This window comes from Vigna unguiculata, chromosome 4, assembly GCF_037176805.1.
Source record: "Vigna unguiculata cultivar grain cowpea cultivar isolate G323 ecotype 2 chromosome 4, ASM3717680v1, whole genome shotgun sequence".
NCBI classification, from domain to species: domain Eukaryota; kingdom Viridiplantae; phylum Streptophyta; class Magnoliopsida; order Fabales; family Fabaceae; genus Vigna; species Vigna unguiculata.
Window position 1 is genome coordinate 9,048,274 of NC_140795.1, and position 24,573 is coordinate 9,072,846.

A 24,573-nucleotide genomic window follows, 5' to 3' on the forward strand; every position below is an offset into this window, starting at 1 on the left:
TCTTGCTTCAGCATTTAGACTTGTATTGCTTTTGCCAACAAAAATAAAACAACAGACAAATATGTTCAAGAACAAATAAATAGAGATAGAGAACACTAGAGAAATGTGTTGTAAAGAATTATTGTAGTTGTTAAATTTTTTGTAAGAATAACTTAGCCTTATGTGGAAACAATAAAAATATTTATCAAGAAGCTAATGGAAATATTTTAAGTCTAATTAATATGATTGTAAAATTAAAGATGATGAAATTCACAACCATTACCTAGGGCATAACATACAAAATGAGTTGATAAATTTGTTAGCAAATGGAATCAAAATAAAATAAAAATAAAAAATTAGGGATGCAAAATATTATTCAATCAATACTTGATTGCACTTCATATATAAGTCATCAAGAGCAAATGTCTTGTGTATTACGGTGTGTAGATATTTCATGAACTCCAATACATGTTAATGAGTATTTTTTAGAATTTTTAAAAGTAGATGATACAAGTGGAAAATGTCTTTTTGATGCTAGTGTAGATGAATTAAAGAATATCCAACTTGATATTAATGACCTTAGAGGACAAGGATATGATAATGGATTTAGTATCAAAGGAAAACATCAGGGTGTGCAGAAAAAATTTCTTGATATTAATCCTAGATAATTTTATACTCCGTGTGGTTTTCATAAACTTAGTACTTTGTGATATGGCTAACTCTTGTCCAAAAGCTACATATGTTTTTGGTGTGTTACAACGTATATATACTTTATTTTCTTCTTCTACAAAAGGTGAAAAAGTTTACAAGACCATATACATAACTTAACTCTTAAATCATTGTCACAAAAACATTAGGAAAGTCGTATTGAAAGTGTGAAAGCTGTAAGATTTCAAACTTCACAAATAAAAGATGCATTATTTGAATTAGTTGAAGTTAATGATTATCCTAAAATAAAAAGTAAGTTGATTGTTTAGCAACTTATGAGCTAGAAGACTTTAAGTTTTTGTTAGGCATGAATATTTGGTATGACATTTTATTTGTAGTTAACTCAGTTAGTAAGAATTTACAATCAAAATAAAAGTGCATTGATGAAGCTATTGAGCATGTTTAGAATTAAAAGGTCTTCTTTCATTTCTTTTGAAAAGTACAGAGAAAATAGATTTGAAAATGCATTGATTTTAATCAAGGAAATTTCTTTTCAAATGAATATAGAACCTAGGTTTTGTGAAAAATGCACTAGATGCAGAAAGAAACAATTTGATGAAAATGTTAAGAATGAAAATGTAAAATCTCTTCAAGAATCATTTAAAATTGATTACTTTTTGTATATTGTGCATAAAGTAATTACCACACGTTAAAGTAGATTTGAAAATTTTAAAATATATGAAGATATTTTTTGTTTTTTATTCCGTGTTAAAAATTAAAGTCACTAAATTATACATTTAAAAAAATTCTTAAACCTTGAAAAATCTTTAAAACATGATAATTTGTTGGATATTAATGGATTAGATTTATTTTCAAAATTAAATATTGAAAACGTCCATTTTTACCTCTTTTTTTGTGTTTATTGTCATAAATAAATCAACTCTTTCCTAGCTTTTTATCTTGTTATATTCTCAAATTTAATGTGTTTTGTATTCTTTATGTGTTTTAGTTATTTTATACTTGTTTTACCTCTAATCTCTATTTTGAGTGTGTTAAATAAGTCAATAGGAAGCATTTGTAGTGGAGGAAAACAAGTAAGAACTCAATGGAGCATGATTGGACAAGAAAATATTGAGTTAGGCCCTACTGGAATGGTGTCTAGTGCCACAAAGATAGAAAGTAACTAGTGTTGTTGGAGAGTCTAGGGTCGGGCACCAGTACATAAGGTCGGGCTCCAAAGAGTCCAGGATGCTAAGGCTTGGCGCCAATTCACAAGGTCAGGCACGAGAGAGTCTAGAAAGTCAGGGTCGGGAGCCATCTGTAGAAGAAGTTTTTGTTTCACAATTTTACTAATAGTGTCGGGCGGTGGAACCTGGGGCAGAGCGGCAGCGCGCTGATGTGTCAAAAATAGGTATTTAAACATGTTTCTCACGAGGGTAATGGAGATTCCTCATTTTTCACGATAGAGAAACACTTTTGGGTGCTTGGAGAGCCTTTTGGAGGTTGCTAGAGCTTTTGGGAAGCTCTCCCACCCATCCTTGGGTCTTCTCCTCCATACATGGTGGTTTTCTCCCTTTTGGGGTTGGAGAGGAAGATAGGTTGCAAATTGGAGATGGAGACGTGAATGGGAGGCGATTTTGGAGCATGGAGCAGTTGGCAAGAACCTCAGGAGAGGGCTTGCATCTTCTCTTTGGTTTCCATCTCTTTCCTATCTCTTCTATTTGTAAACCCCAAGTTCTCCACCATAGAGAGCTAAACCTTTTTGTTGAGATTAGATGTAATGAAATAAATTCTTGTGTAATATATATACATATATATATATATATATATGTATATTCATATATATATATATATATATATATAAATATATATATATATATATATATATATATATATATATATATATATATATATATGCTTTTCCAATTTAAGTTAGTGTTTTTATTTCTGCGCTTAATGCTAGTTGTGGCTTTATCACTCGTTGCTTGTTTATGGTTCTTGAGGTGTTGGAAAATGTCTTTTGAATTTAGAATTGAAATTTATTGCTGTTAAATGTATGCATGTGTGATGTGCTATGTTTTTTATGATGCCCTTAATAGATTATCCTTAGTTCATTATATTTTTTCCTTAGTTCGTTATATTTTTTCCCTGCATCAGACTTGTCATTTCTGCACCAAATTTTCTTATTATGCATAACATAGTCAACTTGCTAGTTAACTCGGCACACATTTTTCATAATTCCTATTACATATTTTGAAAGTAGTCAACTACATTAGTATCCTAGTTAATTATGACTGGCACATAGGTGGTTTGGTAAAATCTTCTTCTCTTTTAAAATCCCCAAATCTGTTAAGAACCCTAAAAACCCTCTTTTTCTCTCATCCCCTCTCCACCACACATAAACCCTAATATTTGCATCGCCATCAATGGCTTCGTCATCTTCGCGTCCCAAACGCATAAGCGCACAACTGTTAAGATCACGTCCCGTCCTGCTAACCTCGATGGATGGATCAGCGATGATGAGCAGCATGACACCTTTGTCAAGAACTGGAAGGATCGCAACATTATCAATCCGAAATATATCGACATAGATTTCTTTCGCAACAATGGGTTTCAGTTTCAAGAGCACTTTGCCTATCAAAGCTTGGAAAAATTTGTCCAACTTCGAGGTATCTACTATCCTAATCTTCTTAAGGTTTTCTATGCAAATGCTCGTGAGAATAATGGTACGGTAGTATCACGAGTGAAAGGGGTTAATATAATCTTGGATAATGTTGTCTGGACCACTATTGCTGGCTTTCAACTAGGGGGAGAAAAGTCGCATGTGGGTTCCCCAAATCTACGAAAAATGGAGATATACAAATCCTTGCTGCGTAATCCGTCTAGTGCAAAGAAATGTACCTTCTACAAAACTGGTGGTATGAAGAGGGATGATCGTGTTATGGCATTCATTATAGGTTTGATTTTAGCCCCAAGAGCTGGAAATCATGGGCAACTTCTAACAGAGGATATCTTTCTGATGCATGCCATAAACTCTAGGGTAAAAATCAATTGGTCTGCTCTTGTGTGTGACACCATCATCAAGACCACAAAATTACAGATGTATCCCCTACCTTACGCCTTATTCTTGTCAAGAGTATTTGAGTACTATAATCTTGATTTGGCTGATGAAATCTCTGTTCTGCTCACTCATTCAAACCTCATCGAACTCAATGCTCTTCATCACATGGGTTTTGTTTTTAATGACAATGAGTGGACATTTAAGGATGATCCCTCTCCATCTGCAGCAACTTCACCGCCACCGCTATCCACTGATCATTCCATGCACTCTGATGTTATACATTCTCTAGCTGCTCTCACTCTTTCTGTTGCCCGTCTGGATGCAAAGGTCACCAAATTGCTGAAGCATCACCAAATTAATGATGAGGAAGATGATCCTGTTACAAAAGACGCTGCAAACTCTGTTTCTGATACCAGTGATGATGAATCTGCTGCTGCAGAAGACAATCCCAACTCCACTGCTAATGCTACTAATATTGTTAACGATGCTACGGATGAAGATACCTACTCCACTACAGATGATATGTCAAACTAGTATTTCTCGCTGCTGCTTACCTTTTTTGGTCCCTTGGGGTTATCTTCTTATCTCTACATATATCTGTTCAAATTAGTCTAGGTTGCTATTTCCTTGTGTTGCTTATGTCCAAAAAGGGGGAGAACTCTGTATTCAGTATTATTAAAAACTGACTACTTATATCTGAATCAACATAACATGCTATATTGATATATCTGTATTATGTGCATTCAGTATTGTTAAAAATTGACTGCTTATATCTGAATCAACATAATATGCTATCTTGATATATCTGTATTATATATCTGTATTATGAAAATCTTGAATATAGTGTCTTGTCTTGAATATAGTGTCTTGTTTTGGCCATCATCAAAAAAGGGGGAGATTATTGCTATTAAATGTATGCATGTGTGATGTGCTATGTTTTTTATGATGCCCTTAATAGATTTACATTGTTAATTTGACATGGATGTGATATCCTAAAAATATCAATTTGTTGCCCCGATAGTTGACTAGGTTACTAATATAGTTAACTACGCATGTCCTGGAACTTGGTGTTTGGACTCTGTCATAATATAGTTGACTAGCCAACTAATGTAGTCGACTAAGTTCGTGCTTGTAGCAGTTGTTACATAAAAACAGTTTATGCACTTCCCGATAGTCGACTAGCCAACTAATGTAGTCGACTAGGTTCGTGACTGATTGCAGCTGTCATATAAAAACAGTTTCTGCATTTTCTGAAAACAACAATCTGAAAAACCAGAAGAAAGAAAGAGAAGTGCGAAACAGGTTCTTGGAGCTATCTTGGAAGGTCTTCTTGAAGAATTCTATCAAGACACATTCATTTTTGACTTGGCAAGATGAAGAAATTTCAATCTTGGGAAAGGTGTACTCAATCCATTTTGTAGTCTTTGCTTTTGTGTTTTGATACAATTCTGAAATCGTTTATTTCTGTTTTTCTGTCCTAAGCGAGTGTGTGATAGCCTTGCTGTTGTGTGGTTGTGCAAGTGTGTGGATGCCTTGCATTTGTGTTCCTTTGTCTTAGAATTTAGATTTATCAAGTGTATTTGTAAATCTTGAAATTCTTGTGATATAGTGAATATATCTAGCTGTGGTTTGCTAGATGAACTGGATGTAGATTCGTAAGAATCGAACCAGTATAAAATTTTGTGTGCTTTATATCTTCCTCTCTTTATCTTGTCATAGTATAAATGCTCCACACATTAAGCATCAATCCATACTATTTCAATTGATTCATAAACAAAGGTTATTATCAAAACAATTTCAAAAGTGCTAAAACTGGACAAAATTTGTTAATACCAATTCACCCCCCTCTTGGTTGTGAAATATTGGAGCATCATTTCTAACAAGTGGCACCAGAGCTGGTTAGTCGAATTCATAGTCGACTAGATCCTAACAGATGGCCAATATTTCACAGACTTTTTCTGAAGGGGCTTCAATAAACAGACCACCCTTATTTTCTGGAGATAACTATCCCTTCTGGAAAATTAGAATGAAGATCTTTTTAGAATCATTTGATAAAGGTGTGTGGGATGCTATTGTTAATGGTCCATTTATACCTACAAAAATTGAGAAAGGAAAAACTATACCTAAAGATTTCCTATCTTGGACTCCTGATGAAAATAAACGTGCTCCTTATGATGTAAGAGCTAAGAATATAATCTCATCTGCACTAACATTGGATGAATTCTACAGGGTATCAATCTGTCAATCCGCAAAAGAAATGTGGGATGTGTTAGAGGTAACTCATGAAGGCACGGAAAAAGTCAAGAGAGCTAGAAAGAACACATTAGTTCAAGAGTATGAAATGTTTAGGATGAAGGCTGAAGAAACAATCTATGATGTGTAAAAAAGGTTCACTCATATTGTGAATCATCTCATAGCATTGGGAAAGGTCTTTGAAAAGGAAGAATTGAATATCAAAATACTGAAAAGTCTGAATAGAGCATGGCAGCCTAAGGTTACTGCAATCTCTAAATCAAGAGATCTCACCACAATGAGTATGGCAACTCTCTTTGGAAAATTAAGAGAACATGAATTGGAACTTGGACGTTTAAAAGAGGAAGAGGAAGGAGAAAAAAGGCAAAGCATTGCATTAAAAGCTGCTGCAAAAACTGAAGCCAGAAGCAAAGTCAACAAGGATAAAGAAACTGCAGAACAGGAGGATGAAGCATCTGATTCTGAGACACTAAATCTGATGGTAAAACGTTTTTCAAAATTTTTGAAGTACAAAAATAAATCTAATGCAAAATCTGCTGCAGGAAATAGAAGATTCCCTTCCAAGAGGCAAGAGTAATCATCTAACACTCCAACATGTTATGAGTGTGGTAAATCTGGTCATATCAAACCTGAGTGTCCAATTCTCAAGATCAAAAAGAAATTAGAGGAAAAGAGTGAGGCCACAAGCAAGTCCAAGAGAGTGAAGAAAGCATATATTGCTTGGGAGGACAATGACTCCAGCACCTCTAGTGATTCAAGTGAAAGCAATGAAGAAGAAACAAATATGTGTTTGATGGCTGATACAAAATCCTTTGACAGTAGTGTAAGTGATCTTGATCTTGAATCTATTGATGAAAGCTATGAAACTAGGTTCTATCAACTACTTGATGTATATAATGAGTTGCATGAAGAGGTTAGAAAGCTGCAATACTCTAATAACAGACATAAAGGTGAAAATAGGTGGCTTGAAAATAGATTAAAACAACTTGAAACAGAAAATGAAGAATTGAAAACTGAGCTTGAAAATATTGAAAAGCATAAAAGTGGTAATTGCAAAAAGAGTGTGATTAATTGTGAAAATTGCTCCAAACAATTAGAGCATGTATTGTTTGGTTGTGAAATATTGGAGCATCATTTCTAACAAAATTGAATACCTAATGGAGCTTGTATCTAGGGATAGAACATGATTCATTAGTAATCTTAAGACTCTTGAACCTAATGCATGATTTCACTTATTAGGATTTAAGGAATTGAAACTTGATGAGTTATCATAGGCTCAAAGTTACGAGGAATATGATTTGAGTATTCTTGTAGGTTGATTTTAAAATGAATATAGAATTGGGGAGTTTGTGAATGCATGAGAATGAAGTGAATGAAATCTAATCTTGACAATTGTAAATACTTTATGTTAACTTTCTTGTTGCACACCAACTGTTTAATAAAAATATAAAAAGAGTTTCTTTATGTTTTGTGAGCTTTGTTGTCTATTTGAGTTGTCAGTTGCGAGATTTGTCATGTGTTGTACAAGTCCATGGGAGAGAATGATATTTATTACTTGCTACGTGCGACCGGTGTGCTTACCGTTTTTCAATAACAAGTTTTTGGCATCATTGTCAGGGATTTGTGTTCCAACACAAGGCAATTTGAGCATTTGTGACTTTTTTAGAATTTGTTCTTTATTTCCTTTTCTTGTGCTTTCCTTTATACAGTTTGTCTGTTGGTGCTTTTGCTTTCCATTGATTTGGTTTGTGCTTAATGCTTGTCTCGGGGTACGCTTTAGAGCATGATGTAGTTGTTGGAACGTCTTAGGAATGGGATTTCAGCAGCCAAATTAACCAAATAAAACCAAATATTGCAAGTCATTAGGGATGGGATTGTTTTTTTGGCCCTTAATATTCTGGTTTTTAATGCAAGTCTTGATGCATGCTTAGGCCAAGGGATTGAGTAAGGTATGTTGATCTCTTGGCAAGCACACCAATAGTCAATTGTAGTATAATGAATTTTAAGTAAGAGTGTTAATCCTACGAGGAATGGATTCAATTAAAATATATAATTATCTCAATTGACATATATATATATATATATATATATATATATATATTCATTTGATTCATTGTTAATTGTAATACTAAATTTGCATAAAAATAATAGCATAAAAGCAGAAAGTTTAGAAAAAGTTCAGTAAGAGAAACTGGGATTGAATTTCATCTATCTCACTTGTTTGTAATATGGATGAATATAAACATACAACACCTGAATTTACAATATTGATGCAACACTCAAAAATCATTTATATTGATTCCTCACGTATAAAATTCATAAGATTAGTCCCCTGAATATTGATTCCTCACATATTCAACAAAGTATCCAACATTATGTTCAAGTGTTATAATCAATTGATATATTGAAATCTTTTCCTAGCATCACAATATATCAAGTATCATTGTTCAGATCAAATTTTTAGAAATACTTTCCAGTCAGATCTAAAAATCATAATCAAGAGTCTATTGATCAAATATAATCAAGCATTTAAAATAGAACAATGATACCAATATTGAGCAGAAACAAAAGTGTTATATATAAATATCACCATATTACACCCAAGTGTGAATCGATTACATTCAATCCTAAGAGGAAAGATTAACCATGCATGGTAGCCATTGAAATCATAAGAGCTAAGAAGAAAACTCTAGAAAATATGGATCCTCTGATTTTTGTGGTTCTTCAAAGCTCGTTCTAAATTAGTTCCAGCCTTTTTTTCACTTTCTGATTCATAAAAGATCTATACTGCACGAGTTTTCGCTTAAACCAACTGATTCTCGCCTAAGCGAGAAGTTCATGTTGAAGAAAAGTCATCTTGCTTGAGCAAAACTATTATCAATTAAGTGAGAAATGCCTAACTTGAATGCCCCCTCTGCACGAACTCTCACTCAGGCGAGGTCTTTCTCGCATAGGTGAGAATGGCAGCAAGAGTTCTCGCTTGGGCGAGATTGCTTTGGCTTGAGCGAATAGTGGCAGGACTTCTTCCCTTAACTCTATGTTTCTTGATTTATTCTTCCTCTTTTATGTTTCTTCCTCCTTCTACCTTAATTTACCTGAAAATACACAAAGTAGGGATAAAATGATTTCCTTTAAGTAGAAACTTGGAAACATGTGATTGAAGCTCATTTCTATTAGATTGGGGAAAATCAATATCATATAAACACAAATTAAAAATAGAAGTGCCAGAATTCCATATGAAATTTACTTATTTTTAGCACTTATCACTATGTCAGGCTTAGATAGGCGCAACAAGAGGAATCTGAGTGTTTTTACCTTAGACAACAGGGAAAGTAGTATTCATCACCTTGTGAGAGTACTGAGTCATCTTGCAACAAGAGGGATCTGAGTGAGGTTACTTGGGAAATCTATTTTAATCATTTTGCATATTGGAATTGTTGTTTGGTTGGTGTGCTTGTGTATATGTTATGCGTTTTTCTTTTCTTCTTGTTATTTTAATCTTTTTTCCTTTCAATTATCTTCCTTGTTTTTATGTTTTTCAATTTTCAATTCTCAAATCTTGACTTCTATAAAAATATTGGGTTAACATGTTTGTTCGAGTATCTTTTGTGTTCTTGTGAGTGCTAGGTATTCATGATGATGAGGATGAGACACAAGGAGTAGAGAGATTGAGTAGAGGATTTGAGCAGCAGGCTTACCCATCCAAAAATATTTTACTTTCTTTCCTTTTTTATTTTCATTTCCTACTTTCAATAATCAAAAGTTTGACTTGGTTGTTCGACAAATATGAATGCATTGGTTTCATGACTTTGAGTAAGTTTTGTGTGACTTTGGGGAGAACCATTTGTGTTTGCTGATAAATTGATTTTGGATTACATTGAGAGTATGTTGTGATCTTGTGAAATTTGGTGCTTGTGGTTGTTCTCATGTTTGTATTCTAAGAATGTTGTCATTATTTTTACCGTGGTTAATGATTGTGACATTGTATGATAACCTTAGGACTAAACCGAGTGAGATTTTGAGCCTCAGAGATTTTATCTATTAAGAGTTATCTCTTTAGGCTTACAATTATCTTTGCTTGAGTTTTATAGCTAGTTGTTTTTCATTTGTATGCTTACATATAAACAAGGCATTTTTCTTTCCTTCCTAGCATCATATTTTGAACCAAAAAAGCCAACCTTGTTTTTAAAGACTAAAACCTTTGTGCAAACCTTTGACCATCAAAATAAAATTTCCTTCATCTTTGAATCCTTAAGCCTTGTTGAAAACATTTGACCACCACACCTTAAGTGGAGAGAGAAAACTTTTCATGGTCATGAGTATGATTCAAGTGTGGGGGAAGTTATCAAAAGTGGGGCAGCATGAGGAACATTAGATATGGTTGTGGTTGATGTGGTGCATTCTTACAAATATGTATATATAAAAGAAAAAGAAAGAGAAAAAGAGAAAAAGAATAAGAAGAAAAAAATGAATAATATGGTTGCAAGGTGGTGTTTGGTTGTGCTCTAGTTTTCAAATAAAAGAGAGTAAAATGTTAAGATTGTCAAGTTGATGTGATTTCTTTCTTTACTAATTCATGCTACCTAGAAACACCATTCCCCTTCCTAGCCTTGTCACAATTCACCAAATAAAGTCTTTTATTGGTGTTTGCATGTTTTAATAACTCTTAGCTCTTAAAATGAAAAGCAAAGTCAAATTGGTGCAATTAGTGGTAGAAGAGAGAATAACACACATCCCTATACACTAGTGTGATTGAGTGAAATACTTTTTCTAGTGAGGATTAGACCTTGTGGTTGATCAATGAAAACATTTTTGCCATGATTGTTAGTCTCTTATAAAGCATATGCATACATTTTTGTGATATTTTCATTGTGAGCACTATAGCTAAGGAATTGCAAGGTTACACACATTATCATTAATTTGGTTTTGAAAACAGAGCATTCATGGATGTTATCTGAATTGATTGTGTGAACTTGCTTTTTAGTTGTTTAAACTTTGTTGAATAGATATCTTTCTAAGCTAAATTATGTTTTTCTTGAGGACAAGAAAGGTTTTAAGGGTGGGTGAGTTGATAACATCCATTTTTACCTCTTTTTGTGTTTTTATTGTCATGAATAAATCAACTGTTTCCTAGCTTTCCAGGTCTACAAATGTGATCTTGTTGTGCTTGTTGAGATTCTTGTGGGATTCAGGAGTCTTGATTTGTGTTTTTGCATATTTTGAAAGTGTAATCTTGTGGATTGAGTAAAACTTTTAATATAGTGCAAGTCAAGCTTGGGTTGCCTTGACAAACTAGATATAGCTCAAATTTGAGTAAACCATATATAAATTGTGTCCTCTTGCTTGATTCTCTCTATTCTCCCTTGGTTTGTGATCCAAAGCTTCAAGAAACATGACTTCTACAATATTTTAGTTGTTCTTGAGTGATTTGACAAAACCTGAGACTTTGATTCTATTTGTACTACTTATTAGAATCTATCTTGATAAGTTTTTTAAATTGTTTCTAAATTAAACTTCAAATTCAAATTTCTGTAGAACTCTAAGTATTTCAATCGATTGCATTGATATTTTGATCTGTTGAATTATGTTGCCTTGTTAATTGTTTAATGAAATCAATCTGTTATCCTTGTTTTCCATTGAGTAAAAGTATGCAGTCTAGTAGCAATTGCATTCTGAATTTATGGTTGGTCTGATTCAATAAAAATGGGTTTTAAGAATTTAAAAGTTATCAAATTTTTAGAAAGCCAATTCACCCCCTCCCCTTTCTTGGCTAACGACTCATTTTAATACTTAGAGAGTTTTCATAGGTACTCAAATTTAAAAGAAAAATTTATTGAAGAGAAGATGTTAAAACTTGCATCAGAATATTATTTTATTTATAACTTTTAGTTTACCCAACACATTATAGGGTCTTCTTAAACAATCCTATCATTATTTTCATATAAGCCATGTGACAAAATTTACATTAAATAGAGGAAATAGTATAAATATGCCAATGTTTTAGAAAAAACTAGCAACTCAACCAAAAGAAATATTGTAGTAGAGGAATTTTTGGTATCAAAAGATGTTTGACAATTACAACTAAGTTCTGACAAAGAAAAATCTAACAATGTTGAATTTATGAGATGTCAACAGATGTATAAGATTGTGCTCCCCATTCAATCCAAGATCCATTATAAACTACAACATCAAACTTTCCAAGATCATGTAGCCCTTAGATAAAAGAGATTATGAACAAAAGTAAGTAAAAGAGATATACATACAAAATTTGAATAAAACCTAAGTCTTGGAAATTTTTAGTTTGCTGATTTTTGGCTTCTCTCTAAAACTCCTTTTGGGTTTGTATTAGAATTTAGGAGACATGGGAGAGGGACAACAACTACAAGGGTTTGTATTCATATTCATCATCATGAGTAGCTAGACTCTTCTATGTTGGGATTGAATGTAACTTTTTTTATTCCCTATGTTGTTATTAATGATTTGATTTGCATTTATTGCTTTGTTGACTTGATCACTCATCTAATTTCATCAATTTAGGTTGAGATAGAAAATTGGCTTAAGGTAAGATCCAACCAAATCATCTAATGTAACTAGGAATAGATCTATATGCTTAACCTAAACATATAGTCATGTTCTTAATGCAAGGAGTCATCAATCAAAGACTGGAGAAATTGCATTGGATTTGATATCCTTAGGTTCTAAAATCAAGGAATTGATTTATAATTACCTTAGTACTTTCAAGAAAATATAGCAATCAACTTGTTCTATAGCAGAATAATAACAATACAGTAGTAGAAGATTAGTAAAGTTCAGTCTGAACATTCTTATCAACATCATTTCATATTAATCATCAACACAATCTATTTAAAATTTGTTTAGCCTAATCACTATTTTATTGTAAATTTAAATAAGGTTCTAGATCACTATTTTATCTAACCAAATTCTTGTGGATACAACATTGTCGTGCTACAATTAAATCCAATACACTTACTTGAAGAGTTGTCGAGGATTTGTTCGAAGATAATCCTGTAGCTATAATGAATTTTGGATTTGTTTGTAAATTAGTGCATAACTGTCACAGTTTTGGATTTAATTACAATTATTTTGCTCTGCTCACTTGATCTCATGTTGTTTTAGCTACAATTAAAATTAATATATATGCAGTATTGGAAACACTAGAATAAAAGTTTAGAGATAAATTGTATTAATAATAACTATTATATACATTTCTTTTTGCAAATAAAAAATATGTTTATTAATAAATTTGAAATGAATGACAAATAAAATAGATGCTCAAATTTGGTGAGAAACTTATATATATTCCATGACATGTTATGTATAGACAGCGAACTAAATAATTATATGATATTTTAAAAGTTAAATATATTTTTAGTTTTTGATATTTAATGTTAAATTAGAATTATTTTTATTCAAAATTTTGATATATTTTAGTTCTTAAAATTGAAAAATGAATATATAATGTATATGTTTTTTTTATATTACTTCACAATTTATTTATTTTCAATAATTTACTTTTCTATAAATTAATTAAATTATTAATTTACAAACTAAATTGTTTTCTAATAAAAAATGGCGTGAAAAAAAAGTTATCCTTATATAATACACAAATAAATTTATTTTTTAATTTATTATGTAATTAAATTACTGATTTATGAATTCATTATTTAACTAATTACTTAATAATTAATTATGTAAGTAATTAGGTAAATAATTAATTTATTGATTAACTCATTCATTAATTATCTAAACTATGCATTAATTCATTAATCTAAAAAATTCGAAAACATATTTTTCAAGTGCCTTTTTATCAAGAAAACAAAGACAATTAAGTTGTTTTAAATGATATATATAAAAAAAAATGGAGCGAATCCATACCCGAAAATTTTAAGATATTGGGTCTTGGTCATATTTCATTAATATTATATCATTCTAATAATTCTTCTTTTAAAAGATCCATAACTAAGAGTATTTAAATGATTTTAAAATGAAAATACTTATATATTATACTATGCACAATGTTGCCTTACTAAAGAAAATATATTCATCTAATTTAATTCAGTTATATATTCATTTGTAACCGATTTAACTTACAAATGTGAGTTATTTTGATCTTCATACTATACATCTTTTTAGTAAAGATAAAATAAATAATTGATTCAATAAAATAAATATATTATATTTTATTTTTAGGATAACAAAAAAGTTATAATATAAGCATAAAATTGTAATTTCTTTTCGGTACAATAAGAAAAAAAATTACAATCTTAATTTAAAAACTTTAATTTTATTAATTTTTTTAAAATTTGTTAATAGTTAAAATAATTGAATATGTTTTATTTTTGTAATACTAGGGCCGGATAGGCCATAAACTTAATCTCCACATCCTTCTTATAATAATCCAATTACTGATATTAATAGTTTGTTTTGCTTAAAATTAGAAATAATAATCCTTAAACAAAAAAGTAATGATCTTTTAGTTCATAAGATTAACTCAATTTATTCTCTTCTAACACATTACTTTCTATTATTTCTAATATATGTATGTGATACATTCAAATACATTTGTCAAGACTGTTTTATAAGGAACATGTCTTGAATTGAACACCTTCAATGGGTAATTTGTCATTTGGAAAAGCACAATCAGTTTTCTCTTTCTGTGGCAACAATGCACAAGGTGGAGGAGTGACATTATTGGTAACTCCAGCAACATCAGTGCAATTCCATTGAAGCTTCTTCTTCTTCAATGCACTCACTTCGATAGTCACATTAGAAATGCAGATTCCAGTGAAAGGGTCATTGGAGATTCCTTCAAGTTTTGCAGAATATGTAACATTCTTGGCAACAACATCTTTAAAATTAATTCCGGTAACAGTAGGAAGTGCTTTGGGATCATAATTATTGTCAGGGTGTTGTCCATAAGAACCTGTCATCCAAAATACATATTTCATGGTATTCAGATTCAATCCTCTGACAAATATGTTCTTCACAAATCCACCTCTTCCAACTGCTGATTTGATTCTAACAGCTGATTCAGTGTTGATGGCAGTGAGATCTTCAACTCTGACATCATCAATTCCGCCAGACATTTCACTTCCTAATGCAACCATGGCACTGTCTGGGGATATGCAAGTCACCCTTTTAATCACTAAGTGTTGTGTTGGCTTTCCAAATTTAATTCCATACTCATCCCAACCACTTTTTGCAGAAATGCAATCATCACCAGAAACAATGTAACAGTCTTCAATCCTGGTGTTTGTGCATGAATCTGTGGAGAAGAGAAAAGTTAGTAAGAATAATTTGACAGTGGTTTTTACCTAATGTTGCCAATTCAAGTAATATAAACTGAAAACAAACAATTTTACCTGGGTTAATTCCATCTGTGTTTGGAGAATCCACTGGGGCAAGAATGGTTAGCCCTTTAACGATTATGTTACTGAAGATGTAAAGCTTGATCAGAATAGTGAAGCAGACGATACATCAATGAAAACGAATAAGCAGTTTTAAGAAATTTGGAAAGAAAAAAAAAAGGAGAATTTTATCAAACCTGCTGTAAATTGGATGAACAAACCAAGTTGGGGAATTGATCAAAGTGAGATCTGATATTTGGATTTGATCAGAGTACATGATCTCAATCATGTAGGGTCTTGTGAGAGTCAACTGCTTCTTGTGGAACTTGTCCCACCAATAAGATCCTTGTCCATCAATTGTACCATTTTGACCTAATCACCAAGTTTAAGGAAATCCAATTCAGAATGACTTAGCCAATTTGAAAAGAACTTAACAATCTTCAATAAAGTAATATGGTTTGTGTAAATGATTACCAGTAATTACAACATCAGTGAGATTAGTCCCAAAAATTAGACTGCTAAACCTTCCACCAGGAGCATCTCTTCCTCTTCCATAAGATGGTAATATAGGAAGATGAGGCCATTCTAATTCATTCTGTTAATGTGATGAATGTAAGTGATCATTTTGCTATTATAGTACTTTGGAAAAGGCAAAATGTAGATGTGTTGTTTGTTTAAATGGATTATCCTTGAAAGTGAAGTTGAGAATAAAGAAATAAAAAAAATATTCAGAATAATTATAAAATAGAAAATAATTATACTTATATACAACTATTCAAATCTATGTAATAGTGAATGCATAAAATAAGACAATTATTTTTGCGTATAATAAATTCGAAATATATAAATATGTTTTAAGATCAAATTAATTTAAATTAGATGGCTTTAAGAGAATGGTATTGAAAGAAATAATTTCTTTTAACTATTAAAATTTAATTTAATTATGAAACAGATAAGAGGTGGTAAATTGAAAGATATTGACATCTTAAAATAAGAAGCACAAATATTGTGTAATCAAAAGATTGAGTAAAAAGAGAAACTTTCATTGTCTAAAATGAATAATGTAGTCATAATAAAGGATTATATTTGATTTTTGCTATGTTGTGTAAGTCTAAAAAATTGATTACAAGAAAAGGGAGAAAAGTAGAGGTTATAGGTTAGATTAGATATACCTGAGAAGCAAGAATAACAGCATCCTTCATGAGAAAAAGAGTGAAATGGCTTGTGAGATTAAAGGGACCTGTTAGCCATTTCCCTGGTGGCACAATAAGGGTTGAACCTCCATCAGAACCATATTGGCTCAGTTTGCTTATTGCAGAGTTAAAAGCCTTTGTGTTTGATGTTTTCCCATCACCGACTCCTCCAAAATCTTTCAAACTTCCACTGTGCTTTCTGCAATTGATGGCAGAATATTCGGTTTTCGCCAATTCACTCTGAACCCTACTTTCTGCTACCTTCACGTTCACTGATCCCAGTATCACAATTAAAGAGATCACACCAAGGACCTGCACATACAACACCAAACTCATCATATCAATTCAACAAAAACCATCTTTGTGAACAATCAGTGACGGAACTACGTGTCCACGAGAGTTGAAAAGTGGACAAACGCATCCCTGATTTTTATTAAAAATACCATTTATTGTAGACAATGCTATTGAAAAATATATGAACAACACTAACCAAACTTTTGCTATGTGAAAATGATCAGAATACAAAAGGAAGTCTATAAATGCATCCCAAAAACTCTATTAGATGGATTATTCATGACAGAATGTGTTATCTGCCGTAAGAAAATCTAGAGATAAGAAAAAAGAATTACATAATTATTTCTGAGATGCAGAAACTGCTTCATGGTATGAGAATAGCAGAGTGAAGTTGTTGTCTTGAGCTTTTCTTGAAGAAAAGATACAAACATAGACAGATATATATAGAGGGGATTATCAATAATGAATGCACTGATTGAATAATAATGTTTTATTGTTTTAAAAATTTCATTATTCATATTAACTATTTTCATTTTTTTTCTTTCTTTTCTTATTGACTCAGTTTTATAGAAAGTTTACTTGGAAAGAGGAATAAATTATGGCAGTTATAATTATCAATAAATAACACATTAATTGACGTATTAATTGATTGAGTGTTCTTTAACATTATAGAGTATTATAAATAACTTAAATCGAAGAAGAAAAACGGACATAGAAAAAAAGTGAAAATAATTTTTTTTTAAATATAAACAGTCAAATTTGGGATAAAAAAATTAATCTAGAAAGAAATAAAAGAAAGACAAATTAATTAATATAATGTGCATTGACCGAATACTTTTAATATTAATGGAGTAATATAAGTATGTTAAATTTAAGAGGGGAAAAAATAACTGAAAATAAATATTTTAAAATGTAAATAGTGAAGAAAAAAATTAAAGTCAAAAGGAAAAATTTAATATAAAAAATAAAAATTTATTTATACCAAAAGAATTGGCCATCTGAAATATTAATATTAAAGGAAGCTTTAATTGGGAAAAATAAATCCTTTTGTAAATGATATTAATATTCGAAAGAAAATACTTAAAAATAAAGATCATTTTAATGTTTTTGATTTTTATTGTGTTTTGAAGGTTGAACAATTCATTGATTTTTTTTTTCTATTCAACGGTTGAGAATTTGAATTATAAGTTGAACCCACAATCTTTACCTTCCAACTTTACCATTAATTGAACTTATGTCTTCAAATTGTTGAACTCGCAATCTTATCCAAGAGTCGTTTTCAATTTTACTATTAAGTCATCCTTATATTCCTTCATAATTTTTAAATTAACATTCATCTTTTATTTTATTCTTAATGGTCTTAATTACAACATCATTTGTTGATATTTGCTACGATTAAATATACTAAAAAAAACTAAAATTACCAAAGGATATTAATCTATAGAAAAATAGGGTACTACTAACCAAAATTTAGTGAAGGATTTCTAGTGGTAGATAAATGTGATTAATGAAAAATTTGGTGATATCAATTGTTGCATGAAAAAGGGAGGTTATGTAGGCTAATTTACAATTGAAATGTGATTTAATTGGATTCAACAATTGATACCAAAACCAATATCAAGAGTTTGATTTCCAACATTATAAGATAATTGTTAAGGGAGAGATTGTTATAATATAATGTACATTGATAAAAGGCAATTGAACCAATTCACAATATACAAGCGGAAGCATGCCAAAACCCCTCCCCCCCCCCCCCCCCCCCCCGCTCCCCTCCCCTCCCCTCCCCATACACAAACCCCCAACCCCTCTTTAAAAGAAATAAATATAAATTATATAAATATATATATATATATATATATATATATTATATTAAAACAAAAAGTCAAAACTTGTTTGAGAAGTCAATTACAATTTCTTTATTAATAAGTCATTGTGCCGCTCACACTTCCAAGTGATTTGCAAGTTGCAACATTTCATCTTTCTATTCAGCTTCTGCAATTCTCCAACACCAACTTCTGCAAAGACAAAGCCAAAGGAGCTCGCACACACAAATACTTTGACAACTTTTCTTAGTTAATATACTAAAATCAATAAGTAAAAAAATCATTCTTGTCTTATTAATGTTCTAACCTTAACCTTCAATTCATGAATGCATGGCTTATTCTTTCAATTTAATTTTATCAACGATATGTAGGGTGAACACTTATTCATCATTATGGGAAAATCATCTACGATTGATGCATATTTTAAAATTAAAGCTATTGAAATTTCTTAAGCTGGTAACTCCCCAACTTTTCCATTAACCACACAAATAATAGAAATTGAACAACCTCAATCTAAAGTTGATAGAGCAGAAGAAAATGATATTGATACCTCTTCACTAGAGAAAGATCCAAAAATACATATTTCTATTTGGCAATATTTTGTTGACCAATGTCACAAGATTTGTAGAACTTTAAAAAAAGTTGGACCATTTCAACCTACCAATATAATGTTCTACCTTCAAATATTGGAAATCATTGTTGACACTTTCAACTTTCTTGGTTTAAAATGTTTTCTAGTTGGTTAGAATATTCACCCTATAAGGATGTTGCATTTTGTTTACCTTGCTACTTGTTTAATAATAATTATGCTGTTTGAAATGATGGAAGAAATTCGTTTTCTAAAGTGGGATTTAGGAATTGGAAAAACAAAGAATGATGGAAAGAGTTGTGCATTTTTGTGACATGAAGGAGTTGGCCCTAATTCCCCTAGTTGTAGGAGCTTAATAGTATATATTTGTGATATTATGGTGGAGTTACTTACTTTAAGTGCAGCTCTAGATCCAGAAGGTCTTTCCAAATCATTTAATGTGGAGAAAATTTGTGAATTGGCAACAAAGTTTTACATTGATGATTTTATGGAAAAGAAAAAGTTGCATCTCAGAATACATGTTCAACATTATATATGAATTTGATGTGCCATTTCGTTTTGAAATGAGAAATCTTTCAACAAAGCTATATCAAGGATTGGTAAAAACAAGAAAATATTTGACTTATCCTTTGATTGATCGTTTAATACGATTAGCATTAACTCTACATGTTTCAACTGCTACAATTGTGAGATCTTTTTCAACTATAAATATATTGAAAAATAGACCCAGAAACAATATGGGAGATGAATGTCTAGCTGATTGTTTGATTACCTACATTGAGAGAGGGATTGTTGAGAAGTTTGATACATATTCTACCATTGATGAATTTTATGACATGAAAGAATGACGTGCACAACTTAAATAAGAGGTATCGTGTATTTATTTATTGTGATTTAAGTTTTGTTAAATATTATTTTCTTTCGATCCCCCTTTCTTGAAGTTTTGGATCCATCTCTAGATATAATAACATATAATCAGATTTTGTTATATCCTCAAGAAATTATGAAATATCTTTAAGATTCCATACAAGAAGAACTTGAAGATGAACCTTTACAATTCAAAGGACTTATGATAAGGGCAAGGAGCAAGAGATTGGAAAATCAAATCTATTCAAGGCTTTTGATGCTACAAGCAACTACAAGTGAAAATTCAAAGGATATGAAGATCATGGTTTGGAGCACTTTTTAAGGACAGTTATTAGGAAATTAGTTTATATTTTGGACTTTGGGTTTTCTTTTAGAAATTATTTATGTTTATATGTTTTTGGGCTTTGGGCTTTCTTTTATAAATTAGTTTATGTTTTGGCTTGGGCCTTCTTGTAGGGTTCCTAGGTTTTCTTAAACTTATGTGCCTATATATAGATGTACCAAAACTATTGTAGACACTTTTAGTCATTTCATTAAAGAGAGGATTCTCTTTGTTCTTGTCTTAAGCCTTTGGTTCTTATCAAAGATTAACATCTTTGTGGCGAATCTTCACTTGACATATCAATCTGCTAGATTGTGACATCCTTCATATCTTTCTTATTTTGTGTTCTTCTTTGATTTATTCGTGTCGTGCCTCTTGAGGATTCAAATTCAGAAACGATCGTACTATTTCTTGGATATGATTGTATCATCATGTGTCGAAAAAGTTCCCTCGGGTGAAGTTCGTACTATATCCATCAATCTAGCTATGGTTTCTTCATATCACACAACTTTAACCAATTCACCTGTGTACCTGGTTCTCGTCATAAACATCATTAGATTAAACCAAAAGAATAAAGTAAGAAGGCAAGTCCTACTTATTCTCGCAATTTGAAAGTAATTGGGTTGGTCATAACCATTTTCTACATCAAAAGGAAACATAGTGTTTCATACTGAGCGTTCTTATTTGTCACAATACAAGAATCCACAATAAAGAGACATGTTCTCGTTCGATGTTATGAACTTGGTATAACACGAAGAAGCCTCTTGAAGAAGACAAAACGTTGATGAAGCCCACAATAATGATAACTTACAAATTTATCAACCTTATACACAAGGTAAGAGAAGAAAATCGAATGAAAGAAGGTGAAGTACAAGTGATATTCTCTTACAGATGGTTGTGCCATGGCTAAGAATGTGAAATCTTTTTGAGAATTTATGTTGGGAAATTTGTAAAAAGTGTCTAAGGAAAACTATGGCTAGGAAAGATAAGGTTCTTAATAAGACGAGAAAACTTTCAACAATATTTTCCTCTAGAAAACTTTTATGCACCTCGAAGTTGGCAATTTAGGTGGTCCTAGTATCAACTTACACCATTCTTCATTAAGAGCCCAAAGCTTCACCTAAATCATCTTTGCAGGAAAAGGGATTTACCTACTACTAGAGTTTGGCAAGAAACACTTTAACAAGGAACACAACAAGGAGGATTGCCAACTCAATCTCAACTTCATACATGAAATACGAGAAGAGGTAGCAAAGCAATGAGTTGCAAAACAGTACAACATATGAATAAATGAACGAGCTTAAGATCAGAGAAGTGAGAAGAGACAACCTATTCCACTAAAACTCCTCTTAATACTACTTCATTAGAGGCTTTGCAATTCCCGACACCAATTAAAGATGATGAGCAATGCCTTTGAGTGGAAATAGCAACATTCACTACTACAAATTCTCATATTACATGGGAATTTTCTTGCAAATTTGTTAAAACAATTTGCAAGAAAAGGCTTTTTTTCTGCTATTTTTTCTAAGAATTTTAATTGGCAGGTAATTCCTTCGTGGGTAATTATTTCCTACAAAATTATAAAATTCGCAAGTATTTCTTACAAAATTTGTTGCGAAAAGTGTTTTATACAAAATATTTTGTAAAAACATTGGCAGCAATTTCCTACAATTTTTTTTTCATAACAAAATTTATAAGTATTTTCTACCAAAAAATTTTCAAAACAAAATTGGCAGGAAATATGAGTTTTTTTTAGTAGTGATTACATGGGAAGGACTCAAAAGAGATCAATCTAGATCGTCGGTTAGAATTTAGAAAGACTCAATCCGAGTACAAAAAGCCAACACTCAAAGTTCAAATCAAACGCATAATAATGTCGACCACATAAGCAAATTATTTATAAGACGAGAAATGAGAATAATCTTAAAATAATGACAATGATCAGATAGATGATCGACAATTATACATTGTAAGTCCAAAATTGACGATTCCTACTAATAATTACTTAATGCATGATGTTTCATCAAAGAATAATGAAAAATGCTTGAGTTCGGCAAAAGTCAACTAAGTATTGGTCGAGCTTCATGAAAGAAAATACTCAAAAGCAACATATTCAGCAAAGACAAATCTTATACGAGAAATACCTCAAAAGTAAAGACGAACATTATATGGAATTACGAGAAGAGGTCTATGGCATAAGATATACCTCAAAAGCAAGAGTAGTGAGATGTTATAATACACGAGTATTTTAAAAAGCAAACTTAGTTTGGAGGAAGCTCAACAAAAATCAGTAAATTTGAGCCCAAGTGTCCGACCATGGACTTACTTGTAACACTCCAAGAACCTTACGAGTGTTCGACCATAGACTTGGAACACTCTAAGAACCTTACGAGTGTCCGACCATGGACTTACTTGGAATACTCCAAGAACCTTACAAATGTTCGACCATGGACCTATTAGGAAAACACTCCAAGTACCTTAAGAATGTTTGACCATTGACTTACTTGGGGAAACTCAAATACCTTACGAGTGTCTGATCATGTGACTTACTCAAAAATATCCAAACTACTTGTGAGTGTCCAACCAGGGAGCTACTTGGGAAACACTCCAACTACCTTGCGATTTTTCAACCATGGACTTACTTAGAAAAACTCCAAATATCTTATGAAGTGTCCAATCATTTGACTTACTTGGAAACATTGAAGTACCTTATGAGTGTGGAATTATGTACTCTTTTTCGTTAGTTCGTAATTTTTTTGCCTAAAATTTCGTTTTTTGTCGAGCAAGGTTTTAATGAGACATGTTTCTAAGCTTAGGTGCACTCGACATTCACAAAATACAATTAAACGAGAATGATAAAACTCATTCATCCATCACAATAGTCCACCTGCAACTTATTTTTGGCTTCTGAGTTAGACGGCTTATGTACATACCCCTAAGATATTATGAAATATCTCCAAGATACTTACAGTTAATATCTTATGGTATAATATCCTATAATCAGATTGTGTTATATCCTAAAGTTATTAAGAAATATCTCCAAGATATTTACAGTTAATATCTTATGATAAAATAACTTATTATCATATTCTCTTATATCTCTAAAATATTATAACAATCACCAGTGCAGGAAAGACTTTCTGTCGCGGTTATTTTGGTCATTTGGCCTCGGTTTAAAACCTGAGGCATATACAGCCGAGACAAAAAGGGTAATATTTCTGCCTCGGTTCTCAACCGAGGCATATTCCATCATTACTGCCTCGATTCTGATGGCAACCGAGGCGTAATATGCGTTAAAAATTAAAAAAAAAAAAGAGTTGTAGAAATGATATTTCTCTCATCTTCTCCGACCTTCCACTCCAGTCTTCCACACCATCTTCACCACACGAATGATGTCGGAACAATGCTGACGAAGCAAATCGAGAAGCATGACCACGGGCAGATCGAGAATGACGCAGTACCTTCGAACCACCATTGACGTAGCTTCGTTCACGTTCCTGCACTCACGAAACGAACCAGTTCTTCCCCAAAATCTCATTGCAGCAAGACGAAATGAACCCAGCGATCTAGGACGCGCCATGGATTCTTCCACGCAGACGAACCACAATGAACCTAGCCAACACACGTCCACCACGCCAGAAAACTCAACGCTGTAACATTTGAACCAAGCCATCACGAACCCTAATCGCGAGATTCACTGCATAACAACGCCTCCATCAGATATTCATAACCACTGCAACCAAAGTCACGAACACAACAACGTCACAAACCCATTTAGAATGCAACACTTTAGCCACTCCATTGCTACACATCTCTAACTCCTTGAGGAAACTTACGCAGAGGATCGAAGAAGGAAATAGGAGGGTTAGGGTTTTTGCGCACTAGAGGACGGAGATGGACTATTTCTGGTTTTGAAGATTTTTATCCCACCTTCTGCCTCGGTTCAATTGAAAATCGAGTCATATCACCATCTTCTGCCTCGGGTCCTAACACCTGAAACCATAGAGTCCGAAAAAAAAAGAAAAAAAAAATTGTTGCAACTTTACTGCCTCGGGTCAGTAGCAACCGAGGCATAAACTAGCTTTACTGCCTCAGGTCAGTAACAACCGAGGCATAAACTGACTTTACTGCCTCGGGTCAACTAATAACTGAGGCATAAAACATTGCATAAATTAC

At 32.0% G+C, this 24,573-nt stretch overlaps 2 protein-coding genes across 2 annotated transcripts; one reads left to right on the top strand and one right to left on the bottom strand.

The window, feature by feature from the left end:
* The first annotated feature begins 5,621 nt into the window (after nt 1–5,621).
* On the top strand, nt 5,622–6,071 carry LOC146886744 (uncharacterized). The gene has a single exon (XM_085671856.1). The coding sequence runs from the start codon at nt 5,622–5,624 to the stop codon at nt 6,069–6,071; it is 450 nt and encodes a 149-aa protein (XP_085527982.1).
* An 8,341-nt stretch (nt 6,072–14,412) lies between these two features.
* Nucleotides 14,413–17,267, bottom strand: LOC114181717 (putative polygalacturonase). Its single transcript, XM_028068249.2, has 6 exons — nt 17,132–17,267; nt 16,482–16,814; nt 15,784–15,904; nt 15,507–15,681; nt 15,325–15,395; nt 14,413–15,227 (listed from the first exon to the last, which is right to left on the bottom strand). The coding sequence occupies exons 1-6, from the start codon at nt 17,225–17,227 to the stop codon at nt 14,539–14,541; spliced, it is 1,485 nt and encodes a 494-aa protein (XP_027924050.1). The 5' UTR covers nt 17,228–17,267; the 3' UTR covers nt 14,413–14,538.
* Between the last annotated feature and the right edge of the window lie 7,306 nt (nt 17,268–24,573).

What these genes read in the sequence shown, in the direction of transcription:
- LOC146886744 (XM_085671856.1), top strand. Translation starts at nt 5,622, where the DNA reads ATGGCCAATATTTCACAGACTTTTTCTGAAGGGGCTTCAATAAACAGA.
- LOC114181717 (XM_028068249.2), bottom strand. Translation starts at nt 17,227, where the DNA reads ATGTTTGTATCTTTTCTTCAAGAAAAGCTCAAGACAACAACTTCACTC. An exon ending in CTGTTATTCTTGCTTCTCAG is followed by an intron (nt 15,905 to 16,481) that starts GTATATCTAATC and finishes TCACATTAACAG; the next exon opens with AATGAATTAGAATGGCCTCA. An exon ending in CACAGATGGAATTAACCCAG is followed by an intron (nt 15,228 to 15,324) that starts GTAAAATTGTTT and finishes TCTTCTCCACAG; the next exon opens with ATTCATGCACAAACACCAGG.